General features: G+C 53.9%; 1 protein-coding gene across 4 annotated transcripts in view; it reads left to right on the forward strand.

Annotated features, from left to right (window-relative positions):
* EDAR (ectodysplasin A receptor) overlaps positions 1-16,807 on the forward strand; it is a 96,341-nt gene that overhangs the window by 44,741 nt on the left and 34,793 nt on the right. For 2 of the 4 annotated variants that reach the window (XM_057309279.1, XM_026516135.4), the window contains exons 2-5: positions 9,309-9,440; positions 13,777-13,845; positions 14,568-14,690; positions 15,457-15,638. In XM_057309279.1, the coding sequence (XP_057165262.1) occupies positions 9,354-9,440; positions 13,777-13,845; positions 14,568-14,690; positions 15,457-15,638 (461 nt within the window). In that variant the 5' untranslated portion in view covers positions 9,309-9,353. The remainder of the gene's footprint in view (positions 1-9,308; positions 9,441-13,776; positions 13,846-14,567; positions 14,691-15,456; positions 15,639-16,807) is intronic. The other 2 variants (XM_057309278.1, XM_057309280.1) reach the window with 1 other exon arrangement.

Below are 16,807 nucleotides of genomic sequence, written 5' to 3' on the forward strand. Positions count from 1 at the left end.
ATTGGGGGTGCGGCGGGGGTGCAAGCACTGAGGAGCTACATGCCCTTCGCCTGCCTTCCACACACCCTCAGCTCACCTGTCCTCTCAGACAGTCGTCTGGGAGGCCCCCCTGCCCCGGCCTCCGCCACCCAAGTGGGAGCCGTCTCAATTACCCACAATAACCATCCTCAAGAGCAGCAGGCTGTCTGAGGGCCCCTCGGGGGCAAATAATAATAGCAACGATTTTTGGATCCTTCTTGCCTCATTGCTTGCCACGGCTTTGTAGCTAATTTAGTGTCTATTGATCCCAGTGCCAATAAGTGGTTTATCCCCTTCGACTTCCTTTACTTAAAGGATATCTTCGCCGTCAAGTTAATGTCTCTTACTTGGCTGACGTGGCTTGGGATCCTCATAGTGCATCTCCAGTAACTGTTTCATGTTCGTCTTGCTTGTGCTGTTGAGTAAAATCGGCAGGCTTCAGACACGTCCCTATATCAAGCCGCACCTCCCTAACACAGCGACTGTTTTAAGGTGACAGCGCTGTGTTCTCTAGCGGACCCAGACCCGAGAAGAATGGCTGGATTTGGGAGTGACAGGGTGGCCTGAAAGTGTTGCTTTCCAAATATCGCTGAGCTGCTGAGAGCAAAGAAACAAGGCCAGTGAGCTGAGCGAGAACCCAGCACAGTAGCCCCTTGCCAGAAAAAGAGAAAGAGTTCTTGATTTTGCCAGAATGCAGGTTAGGAAGTAGCTCATTATTGGTCTTTTGCTTCAAGGAGAGGACAGAGAAGTGACCCGGAGGGACTTCCCTGCAACTTTCAGCGGCCCCGGTGGGGCACACCCTGCCCAGGTCTCAGCCCACACCCATCCTCCCTCCTCTCCCTCTCCCTCTCCCCGGCCATTGTGATTCTAGTCTACCCCTGACCCTCCACCCTTCCCTGGGTCTGTACAGGCTTCCCGACGCCCCGACTGGTCCCCTTTACCCACTGCTCCCATCACTCACCTCCACCCGTGTCCATCCCACTGTGCCTCTTTCGTGTGGCCCACCACGCTAAGGCACCACCGGAGCAGGGCGTGTGCCGATTTGTTCAGCTTGGTCTGGAGTAGGTGTCCAATAACTATTGCATGCATGGATGGAGGGCTGGAGAGATGGAAGGATGGGCAGACAGATGGGTGGATCGATGGACAGATGGACAGATGGAAGGTTGGATGCCATGCATATTGAAGTGCGGGAGAGTGGCTGCTCTTACGTCTCAACAAAATTTTACGTTTATATGTTTATATAAGGGCCCTAGAAAGACTTGGTTATGTAATTTAAAGCAATGGATTGGAGTTACAATAATCTTCTTGATTTCACCCTAAAAATGCCTTCTGTCGATTTTGATAAGTCAATAAAATAGGAACTCTTTTTAAAGCTTCACCTGGCTTTGTCTCTTCTACAAGATCCGTTCGGCTCTGAGGCACTAAATGCAATAGAAATGAAACTGTGAGCACATATCTTTACAGCAGGAGTTCTGGATAAGGATAATTGCTCTCCCTCTGAACTTTCCAGATGGGTATTTGCTGGCCACATTATTTTCATGAGCGAGCCATCAAGAGACTGCGGTAGCGTCCCCGCGCCATGTCCTGTTCCAAGTGCAGGAGGGAGCTTCCGCCTCTCTGGGCTCCAGCCCCAGCTCTCGCTGCACAAATGCAGGAGCACCTGCTCAATAATGTAATTAGTATTCAGAGAAGCCGGGGCCCCGTCTGACGAACAGCAATAATAGTTTTGGTGTTTAGGGAGTGTTCTCAGGCCGTGGCTGTCTACAGCACTGCATAAACAATTACCATCGGCGCTGGTTTTTCTGTAGGAAAATGAAAACTGACAGGAACGGGTGAGTCAAATAGAAAGATGTGATGTAAACAGAAATGTCCAAAATGCTGCTTCTCTTCGCTCTTTGCTGCCTTTCCGGATTCTGCTGCTGAAGAACCAACGGTCCCATAGAATCTGAAATAGTTGGACGTGCTCCTTTGTATTCGTAGGGATCCTTCAAAGGAAAGGCTAGGAGTAGCCAAAAATAAATGTTTCATGTGTTACATTTATCCTGTTTGTGCAAGAATGTCTATTTTCTGAGTATTATTTCAATTAAAACTTAAAAATAAAACTTGCGGACTCTCATTTTCAACCTTCAACTCAAAGCACCAGAGCCTTTGCCAACATCTTGTGGGAAAGCTCCGCCCAAAGGTTCAGCCCAGCGGGTTCGCCCAGCGTCACCTCTGCAGGCTGGGTCTTCTGGGGGGGTCCTGTCTGTAGCTTTCTAGCAGAGCAGGTCGAATTTCTCGGGCCTTCCTGCCCATCTCCCGTTTCCCCCCATCCTCCCTGTGCAGCACCCCACCTGTCCCAAAACCCTGGGAAAACCACGGTCACTGCTCCTGCTTCTCCTTGAGAACCCATCAACCCTGTGCCTGTTAACCCTTTTAGAATACAACAGGCATCAAATGAACATCTTGTGATGAGATCCCCCAACGGCCTCTCGCCCAGTCTTTACACCACAGGCTGACATGAGAGGCAAAAGCTGGAGCCCTAGAATTATCCCAAGAGTAAATTCTAGTGGGTGCAGCCAGCTGGCACCTGAGCACAATGCCTCCAACAGACAAGGAAAGATCCTTGACCTTAGAAAAAAATTGCTATGTATATACACACATGAATCCAGACATATGTACATAAACATGTATATATACACATATGTGATGTGTATATGTTTTCAGTGAGAATTATATCCTTGAGAGGATATATGGACACTGTCCCCACCCCAGAGATGTTGGTGAAGGCCTGTTAACCTGTCATGGCCCGTTAACCTGTCATGGCCCTGAAACCTTCACCAAGGAGCTCTGAATAGAAGTTTTTTAGTGCAGTGGTCAAGAATGGAGACTGGTCTTGGGGCGCCTGGGTGGCTCAGTTGGTTTAGCGTCTGCCTTCAGCTCAGGTCATGATCTCAGGGTCCTGGGATTGAGCCTTGTGCTGGGTTCCCTCCTTAGCAGGGGAGTCTGCTTCTCCCTCTCCTGCCAACCCTCTCCCTGCTCATGCTCTCTGTCTCTCTCTCTCAAGTAAATAAAATCTTTTGTAAAAAAAGAATGGAGACTGCCCTTTAAAATCCTCGTGTGGTGTGATTTAAAGCTCTAAGATACCCCGATGCACTGCATTGCAGGAATTCTCTCAGCTTTCCTTCTCTGCCCCTCTGGGATTGCCCTCCTGAGTCTTGGGAGGCAGTGAGGTGCCTGTCAGCCTTGGCAAGGCTTTAGCACCTCTGCCCCTTTTCTTGTGCTCTTTCTGACCCCTGGCTGCACTTTCCCAGGCAGGGAGGTCCATCAGGAGGCCCTGTGTGGCGGCCTTGCCTGCCCCGCCAGAGAGGCTAAGAACAGGACAGGCCATTGAATTTGCAGGGCCATGCAGAATGGAAGTGGGGTGCCCCTCCCTTAAAAATCACTAAGAAGTTCAAGACGGCAACCTCGGGGTCCTTCCTATGGGCTGTTGTGACTGCGAGTTCCCAATCCCGCTGCAAGGGGATGGCCTGTCCCAGGACATCTTCCAGGCGCTTCCAGTGAGACAGACTTGACTCAAACAGAAGTGAAAGACAATGAGTTAAGCTCTTCACAATCCAGCACTAATTAGCTCTATCCAACTGGGATGCGGGGGAGGGGCTTCCTGAGAGCCATAAATCACATCAAATGGAAATGTTTTCAGCTGCTCTGATAATGACCTCCACAGGCTCCTGGAGGGTGAGTGAAGGTCTGTCTCTGTTGGTGGGAAGTGGAGGCCTTCTGGGGAGTCTGGGGAGCAAAGGAATCCTGTGGATGTGTGGGGAGGAGGCCACCAGCAGCCTTCCCCCCGGGGCAGCCTTCTGCGGGAGGGGAGAATGTGGGAGGCCAGGGAAGAGAGGGTAGTGTTGGGTGGGCAGGGAGCAGGGAACCGCCTCCCCAGAACACAGGCGGCTGCCAGCACCTCTCCTCTCCACAAAGCACTCGTGCGGAGTACCAGGGTGGGCCGGCCACAGACCTTGCTGTCTCTGTCTCCCGTCCCCCACCCTGTGATGTGGGCCGGAAGGACAGCACTGCACCCCGGGAGCCTCGTGGGACCTCTGTCCCCAGTCACTGCAGCTGGATGAGGATGAGGGGACACAATCGGCCAGCACTGCCTTCTGAGAATTCTCTGGCAGGTGAGCCCACTGGAGAGGTGGAAGGGGCCAAAAACAGAGACCCACGACCTACATGCTTAAAAAGTAACTTGGAAGCCCTCATTCCTGCACAGGCTTCCCCTGGCCCACGGCCTCAGCCCCTTCCCACAGATTCGGGGTGGGCAGTGCCTAAGGTGTGGCCCTGTGGTTTGCACCACCTTCCCAGAGAGAAGCGGCCTTTTGGGAAGAGGCAGCATCTTCACATTCCAAGGTGGTCGCATTCCAGGGGTGGCCCGACTGGACCAAGATGGTGACACGGAGACTCAACGGTGCTGCTTTCTGTATTCCAAAGGTGGTAGCTAATACAGAGCATGGCCTCCTTCCTGCCATGGTGCGTGCCAGCGACCTGGGAGCAGTTGTGATGACAAGTGTCCACTGACTGAGGCAGAACCAGCCCTGTGAGGGTGAGGGTCATCCTAAAGGCAAAGTGCTGTAGGGAGGAGAACTTTTACTTTCTTCCTTTCTCGGTGCTTTGGCTGGTCTGATCATTAAATTGACAGAAGACAGATGAACAGGGGAAATAACAGATTTAATTTTGTACCTGTAGGAGCCCATAAAAATAGGAAACTCAAGTGACCAAAGTGGGCAGCTTTGTACCTTTTAGACAGAGAAATAGTAAATTAGGGAGGAATGCACAAGACAAGGCAGTTTGGACTTGGGGTGGCACACAAGTACAGGGTTTGTTATCCAGCGTCCGCAGCCCTGAATTCCCACCTCCGGCGATAAGGACGTCTCCACCTCCCGGTGCAGGGAGGACACCTTTCCCCAGGGCACAAAGGAGGGTCAAAGTGTCTTTCTTGCACCAGCTATTTCTTGAGTAACTTCAATTCAAAATAATATGCCAAAGTGGCATATTTGGGGGTGGCCCGCCCTGAACCCCATTATAGCCCAGCATGAAGCTAGACCCGAGGGAGTGGCCCTTAGAAATGTAAGAAGTGGCCTGAAGTTCTGTGTAATTGTGTGTTCTGTCTGTCTGCCAGGCAGATAAAGATGCCATGGGGCAGGGACCGTCTGTCTGTCACCGTCCCCGGGGTGTCTGTAACACAGGAGCAGCTCACATCACTGTGGAATGAAAGATGAATGAATGACAGCTAACCAAGCACACGAATCCCCGTGTCCAGTGCACAGTACTGGGTGGGGTGAGGCCAAAGACAGCATTTGTTCCTCCGGAGCGGATCAGATTTAAGGAGAGAGAGACCCAGAAGAAGCCCTTGCCTGGGTCTGCAAGGAGGAAGCAAACGAGGCCTGAGTAAGAAGTTAGTGGAGGTCCTTAGACCAGCACTTCTCAGCTTTCATGTGCACACAGAGCCCCGAGGATCTGGCTGCACGGCAGGTGCTGAAGCAGCAGGACCGCCGGGGGCCTGAGACGTGGCATTTCCACCCAGCTCCCAGGTGGTGCTGCTGCAGCTCCAGAGAACCCCCTGGGGCAGCAAGGCCAGTTGGATACCGCTCTTCGAGCCTTACTGTCCTCGGATTTTACCTTGTTTCGGCCTTCCCTGATTATCCAGGCCAGCTTGAGACTTGGAGGAAGGGTCCAGTCTGCACGTGGCTGTGTGAAGGGAAAGCTGCTCCACCCTGCTCATGTCCAAGGGCGAGATGGCCACGGCCTGAGGGCCATGGGCAGCCTCTTCCACGCTGATGTTGAGAGCTTTCGAAGACCCTGTTTCCCATACCTCACACGTACTGCCGGTTATCCAGTCCCCAAGGCGAGACAGGTGCCCGTGATCCTAGCAGAATCCTTCTGCTACCCATGCAGTCTCATCAGGGGGGAGCTTCCGAGCAAGCGAGGCAGGATGTCATCTCCTGGGAAGACGGCCCCTGCTGTCAGAGGAGAAGCAGACTGGGTTCGCCAACAGGGTCCCCCCTGGAGCCTCCAAGCCCTGAGCAGGAACAGGCCGCATAACCCTCCTGAGCCACTGCTTTTGGAACACGGGAGCCCGGCTGTCTCATGACCCTTCTAGGAGCCCGTGTGGGAGAGAGTGTGTGAAACGGTCAGATGCTGTGAAAAGGTGAAAGAAGAAGGCATTATTGTTCTTTCTAAGCCACTCATGCAGATTGGCAGTAACTCCCAGCCTTGCCCGCAGTAACTCAGAGCTAAGAAGGTCAAACCCCCTCCCACAGTCGGAGATGCAGCCACACAGCGGTCACTGTGACCTCTGTTTGCTAGCAACATTGTCATCCTTTCCCTTTGTGGCGTTTCCAAGACATGAAGCCCTGCCACACTTGGGGTCTCCTGCATTCCTCATAGTGATAGCTCAGTTGGAAAGGGAGCCCAAGTCCTCCATTCTCATAGAGGAGAATGTGTGCTGCCACTTGGGGTCATGGGACTACCAAGAGAGCAAGAAAGAAAACCTCCTGAGAGCAAGCCCCCACGGGAGCCCACACTCCTCAGACCGTGTCATTCACTTAGAATAAAAAGATACTTGTCTACATCGCAGGTTTACTCATGTACAGGGCGGCAGTAGTGAGCAGTGGGGGCCGGTTATGGGGACAGACTATGTGGGTTCAAATCCTGGCTCTGTCCCACTGCTGTGCAACCTTGGGCAAGTTACACATTCTCTCTGCACCTTGGCTTCTGCCTGAGTAAATGGAGTTATAGAGGTCCCCACTGGCTCAGCAGCGGTGGGGAGCAGGTGGTTAAGACGGGCTAAAGTGCCCAGCCTAATGTCCGGGAGGTACTTAGCACTCAGGAAGTGCGAGGGTCGAGGATGGTGTGCCGACGTCACCAGCAAGTGCGGTTGAGGAGACGGGTGCCCCCGGCCTCAGGGAGCGAGTGAGTGCAGGGTGCGCTGCTGGCCAGGCCTTAGGCAGCAGGTTAGCACAGGGCAGCATGTGGCGTCCCTGCACCGTCTGGCCAGATGGGGACCCAGTGCCGGGCGTCTCGGGCAGCGTGGGCCAGCGAGGACCTCCCAGGGAGCCTGCAGCTCCGTGAGTGCCCACAACCTCTCTTCACACCGTCCTGCTTCACGTGCAACTGAAAGCACGGGCCTCATTTCTTGTCTTCTCTGGAAGACCAGCCATGGAGCAATTTATGTCCAAACAATCAAGACTGTTCTTCACCCCTCCGTTAACTGCGGTAGAGGAGAACCTATGTGTTGGAATGTGGTGTCCTTTCTTTACTTTTTATCCTGAAATCATTTCCAACTTAGAGAAAAGCTGCAAGCATTCATTATCGTTCTGCCAGATGTGGTGTCTGCTGGCCCCTGGTTTCCCTCCCTAGTCACAGATGGTTATGCCTCCTCATCTGTGGGAACCCTGGCTTTCTCCGGAGGTCTAGAAGGTCTTCTGGAGTGGAGGAAGTGGCCCAGTGGTCTCCAGCCTGGAGGTTTTCTGTCTGGAGAAAGGAAGGCTCCTGAGGATGGGGGCTCCTCTCTTTCGTGCTCCACCCCTCCCCAAGGCCCAGAGCAGGGCTTTTCTCATGAACAGGTACTCGTCCGCGTGACAGCCAGGGACAGCCTATTAGAACCCAGGTTGCCTTAACACTGTGATGGCCACATAAACTCTTCCTTGCTCAGATCTTTCTCCCAAGCTCAACTCATGTGTGCAGCTGCCAGAGGCTGCCTCCTCTTGGAGGCCCTCCAGGCTTTTCAGTGTGTTCACATTTGTGACACCTCCCACCTGCCCCCATTCCTGCTCAGCAGGAGCCTAGCACACCCAGGAGCCGAGCAGAGACATGGGCCAGCCTCGGTGCTCTGTCCCCTCTGACAACCTGCTTCCTTAGTTCTGGACCCCCAAGGCCACCCCCTGGCTCCCCTGAGGTCAGGCCACCGTCAGCTCCTTACAGGCTTCCTCCCTCCTGCCTTGTCTTTGTCTAAGCCAGTGGTTTTCGGATTACTGATCATGTCCACGTGGTGGTTTACACGATCATTTTCACGGGCTGCAACTACTGCCGTTGTTCCAATGGAATAAAAATCCCGGGATGGGGTCGATCACAGTCCACTGTGCGCAGTAAGTGTAAGTGTTGTTTCACATGACCTCGTGATACGCGCGTGTGTGTTGGGGGGCACTGTGACATACACTTCCGGCCAGAGTGGCTCCTTCTGTCACCACAGGGGGAAGCCGGTCCTGCCACTCCGTCGCTGCACTGTCCAGCCTTGCCTGAGGCCCGTGGCCACCTCCAGACTCCATCCGACCTCGTGCTCAGCCCTCTAGTCCAGCCGGCTTCTCCAGCCATTTGGGGCCCCTGCTCCTACTTCCTAGGAGACCTTTTCCCACCTCTTTCCAATGCTTACCTGCTCTTCAGGACCTAGTTGAGACTTAGCCTGCCCTGACCTCCCCAAGAATGGGTCAGGTGCCTCCGAAGGTGCAGGCCACTGCCCCGCCAGCTTCTTCCTAGCCCGTGGTCTCGGGGTAGCTCGGTCAGTGGCTGAAATGGCCGTGGTGACAGTGTATCACTGAAATAACCAAACACTCCCAATCAGGCCCTTCCTGCCCCGCACACCACGGGGTGCCCCCGAGCATCTTGGACCTCCAGCCCCCAAACTTTGGGTGACCCTCTGGCCCGCTCATGCTCCAGTCACTTGGAGGGCAGGAGGTGGGCCTCATTCTATGAGCCCTTCACCTCTAGCCCAGACCTGGGCCTGACCGGAGAGGCTTCGTAGTTTTGAATGATATGAGAACGACACCTCAGAGTTGACGTATCTCACTCCATCCAACGCTCCAGGTTAATAACCAGAAGCTCCCCGAGGCCCGCTCCTCTGCCGGCTACCCTGAACCTTCTGGTTTTGTGCCGAGCCCCAAGCTCTCCCCGGAGCACTTCGAAGCAGGGCCCAGCTGCACAATTCCCAGAGCGTCATCCCAGCCCCTGTCTCCAGAGGTCAGCCTGCTTGGTGTCAGCCAAAGTCTTGCCACAAAGTGAGGATGTTATAGGGAAGCCCTGTGCCGGAAATGCCTAGGCTGGGGCCAAAGTGGTGGTCGTAGCAGGAGAGACCAATTTCAAGTTGGGAATAGTCAGGCGTCCCTTCCTCCCCCACATGAGGGAGGCATTCCTGTGCCCATTTCATGGATAGGGCACTGAGGCTTATATATAACTGAGGCACGGAGTGGCTATGCAACTTGCCAAGATGCGATTCAACCCTTGCTCTTAATCACCACTCTTTTTCTTCCTGTTTGGTTAAGGGCAGGTCTGGGACTACAGGCTGAGGTCACGGACGGAAAGGAAACATGCCAGTGATCCCAGCCGCACTCAACTCTCCATGTGGGCCCACAGTTCCAGCCTGTCCCCTGGCCCGTGATGGCGAGCTCACGCAGGTGAGGGTTAAGCCAGAGCAGTGCCGGGGCAGGGGTCAGAGGCCCCCAGTCATCGGCTGTCGTTTCCATGGTTGTGTTGTTGTCCTAGAAGGGAATAGTGCTGAGGAAGGAATGGCAGAGTCCGTGGGAGGAAGGGGAAGCAGGGAACAAGAGCAGGGTGGGTGGCACTTTCCTGCAAAGGGCTCACCCGGTCCCAGGTCTCTGTGCTGTCACGGAAGTGACCACAGGCACTAGGCCACACAGATGTGGCCATGAGACGAGGAAAGTGTATTTCCCAGACCAGGCAGGCAGGGTGGGTTCACTGCAGCTGCGCTCTGTAGCCCCTTGAGCAGGCACCCGGCCGCCAGGCAGGTGCTCGGTGAAGTGGAGCCTTGTCTGTCGGTGGACGGGAAGAGACGTTTTGCTGCTGCCTTCCTGTCTCCATCACTGTCGGAGCTGTAGGGGCTCAGTTCCTTCCACTCGCACCTCTGACAGCCGCGGGCCAGGGCGCTGCCCTGCTTGGGGCACTGGGGATCCCAAAGCACACACAAGCAAGAGGCCATGTCTGGGGACAGCTTGGGCCCCCTGCTCCCAGGCCAGGCTGGCTTCCGAGTGCAGAGCTGCGTCTCCAGGAAAGTCGGGCCTTGGAAATGGAACCCTACCCAGAGGCCGCCCCTGCCTTCCTCCCCCACCCCAGTCACTTTCTTTGAGAACTGGTAGTCGTGATGGAAAGGCACCCGACACCACAGACTTTGTTTCCCCTTGTGTGTTTGTTTTTCTTTTCTGTGTTCTTGGGTTTGCCCGGGAACATCTGTAACGAGCCTCTCAACAGATGCTGCAGGTTGGCAGTAAGGTGCACCCAACCCGACCCTTGTGTGTTTGCAGGGGCCCTCCCAGACTATCTATAATTAGAAGTCAATTACAGTAGAAACCCTTAGCATGTTCTTGGAAGGCCTCCAGGGCTGCCGATCTCCTGGGGAGAGCCTCTGGCCTTGCTGGGCTGCACTCCTCTCTGCTACCCACCGTCCTGAAGCAGGCGCCCGGCTGTCGATAGGGCAGGAGCAGATTCCTTTGTCTGCACCGTCCCCTCCCCGCCTGGCGGGACTGCAGGTCGGGCCTCCCTCTGCCTCCCTCCCTGCCTGCCCCAGCTTGCTCCATTGCTAGAAGGAAAACACCCAGAAGTTCACTGCTGGGGTGGCTGGATGCTTTAATCCTGCCTCAGTCCGTTCAGCCTGTTGCAGACATTAAACGCGGCACTGAACTGCAAGACAGTAAGCACGCTAGAAAGCGAGAGAGAGCAGCTCTCGTGTCTCTGGGAGAGTTTCTGGAAACCTAACCCTTCCCCAAAGTCCCCCTGATGTTACACGTGACAACACCTCCAAGGTAAGCAGGGGAAAGATCCCGTAAAGATCCAGGCCCCCAGGGCCCTGCCCCATTCCCCCCGGTGTCTCCATGGGGCCTCTGTCTCTGGAATCACCCTCGGGACATCCTTCTCAGCTGTTCTCAGAGCAACGAGATGCTTCTTCCCAAAGCGAAATGTCTTTACTGCCTCTTTTCCTGATCACAAAGTTCACACATACTCTTATACATCATTTTGACACTAAGAACCGTATGGAAAGGGAGCCTTCCCCATAACCCCGTCGGTCCGTAGTCACCCAACCCAATTTCACCCCTGCCAAGAAAGCCTTTGTGGAAAGTTTAGTGGATGCTGCTCCAGACCTGCTTCTGTGTATAGAAGCCTTTATAAATCCAGACCCAGAGCTGCTCCACGTGATTTCTTCTTGTAAAGCCCCTCGCAGTGGTGCGCAGAACTGGTGCTCCATCGGAAGTTCTGCTCCTTGTGATGATAAACAAGCACAGCACCGAGGGCTCCGCCCGGGTTTTGTCCAGCCTCTCCTTACCGGACGCGTGGGCTCTGGCTGCTCCGCAGCAGGGGATGGGATGCAGCCGCCGGTGTCCTCCCAGAGGAAGCCACAGCCGCTGTCCTCAGGAGGACACCGGACCCTGAAAGGTGGACAAAGCTCTTTGGGTCTGTCCCTCACTGGCCTCTCTTACATATTTATGTATAGGGTGCTTCTCCTATCAGAAAGAACGAGTTCTCAACGTCTGTGCAACATGGACGGCACTGGAGGAGATAATGCTAAGTGAAATAAGTCACGCAGAGAAAGACAATTATCATAGGATTTCTCTCATCTATGGAACATAAGAACTAGGATGATCGGTAGGGAAAGAAAGGGATAAAGAAAGGGGCGGTAATCAGAAGGGGGAATGAAGCATGAGAGACTATGGACTATGAGAAACAAACTGAGGGCTTCAGAGGGGAGGGGGTGGGGGAATGGGATAGACTGGTGATGGGTAGGAAGGAGGGCACGTACTGCATGGTGCAGTGGGTGTTATACACAACTAATGAATCATCGAACTTTACATCAAAAACCAGGGATGTACTGTATGGTGACTAACATAATATAATAAAAAATATTATTATAAAAAAATCTTTAAAAAGTAAACAAATAAAATAAAATAAATAACAAACAGCACATATTTTGTAGTTATATGTATTATGTACTGTATTCTTAGAATAAAGTAAGCTAGGGAAAAATGTTATTTAAAAATCATAAGGAAAATATATTTACAGTACTGTACTGTACTTATAAAAAAAAATCCATGTATTAAGTGGACCTGCACTATTCAAACCTGTGTTGTTCAAGGATCAAATGTAATTCTGTTGTGGTCAGAGTCCAAAAAAAAAAAAAAAGAAAAGGATGCTTCTCCCAAACCTGCATTCTCCCCCCACATCTCACTGAGCAGGACGCTGGGTCCTGAGGGATTTGGAGAAGAAGACTGTGTCTGTACATTCGCAGAGCTTTCTTCCCCACAGCCCACCTGGGCCCTGCTCACTGCTTTTCCCACTCTGGGCCCATCCCCGACTCCTGACTTCTCGTCCCTCTCTCTTCCTCCACCTTCACTTCATTTCCAGTGAATGATCTTCCAACTGCTTTTCTCTGTAATGCCTTTAAGATGTTGTATTGAAGGGGGGGGTGCCTGGATGGCTCAGTTGGTTAAGCGTGTGACTTTTGGATTCAACTCAGGTCATAGTCTCATGGCTTGTGGGATTGAGCCCTGAGTCTCCACACTCCGTGGGAATCTGCTTGGGTATTCTGCCCCCCCCCCGATGTAAATAAATAAAAAAATAAAATGCTTAAAAAAGAAAAGATACTGTATTGAAGAGCAAAAGTCAGGGCTTTTCTCCAGAAACAAGAATGGATTTCCCATTCTTCCAGTCTCCTGCTTTGAGCTACCCTCACAGTCTTTTTTGTGTGGTATTGGGAATTATGGGTTTCCATGAGCAGAGACAGCTCACCCAGATCAAGAGGGTTCAGAAGGTAAATCTTCTTGGGAGGTGCTTCCCAAGGCCCAGTCTGACTCCTGTCTGAGTCCATGGTTTATTCTGGAAGGTTCCTCACACAACCCAGCCATTAGAAGACGGCATGTTGTTTTGTCTGGAATTCACCCCCAGTGTCAAAGTGAAATAGCAGTGACGCGGCAGTGGCAACCGAGGGATGTGGGTGCTCCCAAGGGCCCGTCGCTTGTCTTTGTGCAGTCAGGCTCGCAGGTAAAACTGCTTTCGGTTAGAAACACAGGCCTCCCACCCTGACAATGGAAAGGTGACACACAATACCTCCTCCTTCAAAGCAGTGCATTGATTTAGGAGCTGGAGAAAGCACCTGAATGCCTGGGCCATAGCCTCCCTCTGTCCATTAAGTGGTTGTGTGGCCCTGGACAAGTCACTACACCCTCTGGGCTTCAGTTGTCTTGGCTATAAAATGAAGTGGTTGGACTCATGCACTCTCTTAACCACTTTGACCACAGCCTGTTCTCAACAGGGAGAGGAAGAACCTAACAGTGGGGCTGGGAGGGCGGGCATGGGGTGGGGAGGGCCTGGGCCAGGCTCTGAGTCCTGGCACTACCTCCACGGATGCCCAGGAGCCAGAGGATTGGGCCCCGCCTGGAGCTCCCCTTTACACTGTGTAAAGCGAGGCTTCTTCAGACGCTGTGGGCGGGTGAACATTTGGTCACTGACCTGTGTTCCACAGTAGGCCCCCCACGCACTCTGGTGCTTTCTCCCTGGGGTGGGTGTGACACTGGCAGGGCTGTGGACAGAGAGTCAGCCCAAGGGGCCAAGGCCTCAGCTTAAAATCCACCTTTGCTTCCTTCCCCACTTTCGGGGAGGCCCCTCACCCCCGGTGGGACATGGTGGAGGCTGCCGGACTGAGGGTGGAGGCTGGGCCGTGGCCGGTCCATCCTAGAGCAGCTCAGGCCGTGCCGGTGCCAAGGTGCTATGAAGTGTGTCTTTCAGGCAAAGCAGCGGGAGCAGATGGCCCACACGGGAGACTGCAAGTGGATGCCCTGGCTCCCCGTGCTGGTGGTAAGTGCCCCTGACCCTGTGAGCACCTACAGTGGCCCCGGAGGGGGTGCCCATGGGAGCTCCTCTACCTTGCATGCTACCGGAGGCCGGTTCCGTGGCCTCTTCCGCGTCAGTCTGTGCAGCTGTACAGTGGGATTGATGCTGCTGGCAGCCCCTTCAACTGGGCTCTTCTGAGGGTGCAGAGCACTGAGCGGCACCCAGTTCAAATTAGACTTCTTGGTGGCTCCCTTTCTGGGGTTCCATGGATGGAAAGGTCCTTAAATGTTTCTTTGTGTTGCAATATACAAAACCCAGCGCCTGTTGGCGAGCACCGTGCCTGTGGGTCCCACCGCTGAGAAAGACCCAGGCTTCTTGCAGAGCAGAGCCTGCATGTGACAGAAACCCACTGTTCTAGACCCTCCGGGAAGAGGGCCGCCTCCTCTGGGGAGGGTGGGACCAAGATTTCCTGGGTGAAGGGAGTTTGGAACAGGCCTCAAAGATGGGATGGAGTTTTGATGGAGGGGTGAGGGGACCAGCAGTGAGGCCGGTGGCAGGGAGCGGGATGGCCTGCCCGGCTTATTAGCTGCAGTTACTGGGACCCGGCGCCATGTGAGCGCCAAGTGACTAGCAGGTCCCCCACCCAGGCTCCTTCCCCTGCAGCGCCTGCCCAGGGTGCTCACCCAAGTAAGCGTGCGTGTCTCCACGGAGCACGGAGGCCAAAAGGACGCCCTTTCTTGTGGCAGGTGTCGCTGCTGTGCTCGGCCAGAGCAGAGTACTCCAACTGCGGTGAGAATGAGTACTATAACCAGACCACGGGGCTGTGCCATGAGTGTCCACAGTGTGGCCCGGGGGAGGAGCCCTACCTGGTAAGTCCCCTGCCAGCCACCCCTGGACCCAGGGAGCTCTCCTCCGCCACATGGGTGGTGTCACCGCCACGTGTGTGTGGCTCTATGCGTGGCCCCCAAGGTAAATCAGGCTGGTCGCCTGTGGGCCTCAGGCACTGTGATTAAAGGGTCTAAGCAGCGGTGAGCGCAGGAACAGTGCTTCCCTGGCGAGGGACACGGCTGCGCATTTGTAACAGATTTCTCGGGAGCTGTTTCCATTTTTTTTAGAGGACAACCATTTTCCTCCTCTACCTCGATCTGATAGGTTTCAGGACATCCGAGTCGGAGGCATGACTGATGTCCTGCAGGAACGGCAGGCTGACTCCTGAGTGCCGCGCTCCCTCTCCTGCGGGAAAGGCTCAGCATGTTGTCAAGGGCTAAGAGAAACGCCCCCAGCGTCAGCATTCAGGGTTCTTTCAGAGAGCCGAGAACGCCACAGCCACGGGCTGTGTCACTGGCAGATCGTCCCTTTAGCTGGCTGAATGTATTCAGGGACCCTGGGGAGAGGGGCAGCGTCCAAAGCCCAGGAGCACTGGGGAAAGGAGCAGAGTTGGAGGCAGAGGGGGGTTGCAGTTAGGACAGGTCAGGAAGCCAATGCCCAGCAAGAGAAGCTTCTGGAAACAGCCAGTGTGCCCAGTGTGTACGATGCACCCAGCGTGCCTGGTATGCCTGTGCCCCCAAGGACAGCAGGTACGGCAGGTACAGCTGGCGTGCTCACCTGTGCTCCTCTGTCCTGTTCCTCGGCCAGTCCTGTGGCTATGGCACCAAAGATGGGGACTATGGCTGTGTCCCCTGCCCAGCGGAGAAGTTTTCCAAAGGAGGCTACCAGATATGCAGGCGCCATAAGGACTGCGAGGGCTTCTTCCGGGCCACCGTGCTGACGCCGGGGGACATGGAGAATGATGCTGAGTGTGGACCGTGTCTCCCTGGGTAAGCATGGCTGCTACCAGGCCTCACCCCAGGATGCTTTCTGCAGAAAGCCCTGAATGTCGCATTGGCGGGGCCCCAGGCAACGTGAGCACCTCAGGCTACAATGTAGCGTCACTCCTGCTGGTTCTAGAGGCAGCTCCGTGTGGGGCGGGGGGTGGGGAGGGAGGGCACCGGTCTGGAGTCAGGAAGCATGGGGTCTAGGATGGCCAGTCCTGCCACCTGGAGGAGGGGCAGCCCACCCGGGCTCAGCTTCCATGTCTCTTCAGCGGATGTTAGTCATAATCATAATAGTATCTTCTGACAACCCAAATCAAACAAAATTGTTGAATACTTTAAGATAACACATGTGGAATGCTTTGAAGAAGAGAAAACTAATACACTGTATAATACACTGTATAAATCTAGTGTTTTTGGTATTCTGGAAAAATCTGAGAGTAAAAGCTATTAATAGGAATATGTGAATCATGTGGTACCTATAATTCCACCACAATTCTGTTATGTATCAAAAGTTTTCCCAAAAAAAGCAAAGTGAAAATGTAGTTAGTCTGAAAGACAGAACGATAAAATCTTCCTTCTGACAGGCAGGACACATTAGCAAGTTCTGCCTAGGAGAGGAAGCGCAGCCTGGACACCCAGGATCTACCAAGCCATGGCTCTTGCTGCTGCCTCCCTCTAGTGGCCACACAGCACAGTACTTGCAAGGGCTACAGATAAAAACAAAGCAGTGACAAAGGCCACTTGGTGGTAGAGGTGATATAGGTGGTAGAGGTGGTGGTGGTAGTAGTGATGATGGAGGTGGTGATGGTGGTGATGGAGACAGTGGTGATGATGGTGATGATGGAGGTGATGATGATGGAGGCAGTGGTGGTGATGATGGAGGCGGTGGTGATGATGATGGTGATTGAGATAGTGTTATGATGAAGGCAGTGGTGGTGATGACAATGGTGATGGTGATGATGGAGGTGCTGATGATGGAGGCAGCGGTGGTGATGATGGAGACAGTGGTGATGGTGGAGGCGGTGATGTTGATGGCGAAGGTGGTGATGGTGATTATGGAGGTGGTGATGATGGAGGAGGTGGTAGTGATGATGGAGGTGGTGATGGAGGTGGTGGTGATAGTGGTAGAGACAGTGGTGATGATGGAAGCAGCGGTGGTGATGATGGAGGTG

This window comes from Ursus arctos, unplaced genomic scaffold (assembly GCF_023065955.2).
Source record: "Ursus arctos isolate Adak ecotype North America unplaced genomic scaffold, UrsArc2.0 scaffold_8, whole genome shotgun sequence".
In the NCBI taxonomy this organism is placed as follows: domain Eukaryota; kingdom Metazoa; phylum Chordata; class Mammalia; order Carnivora; family Ursidae; genus Ursus; species Ursus arctos.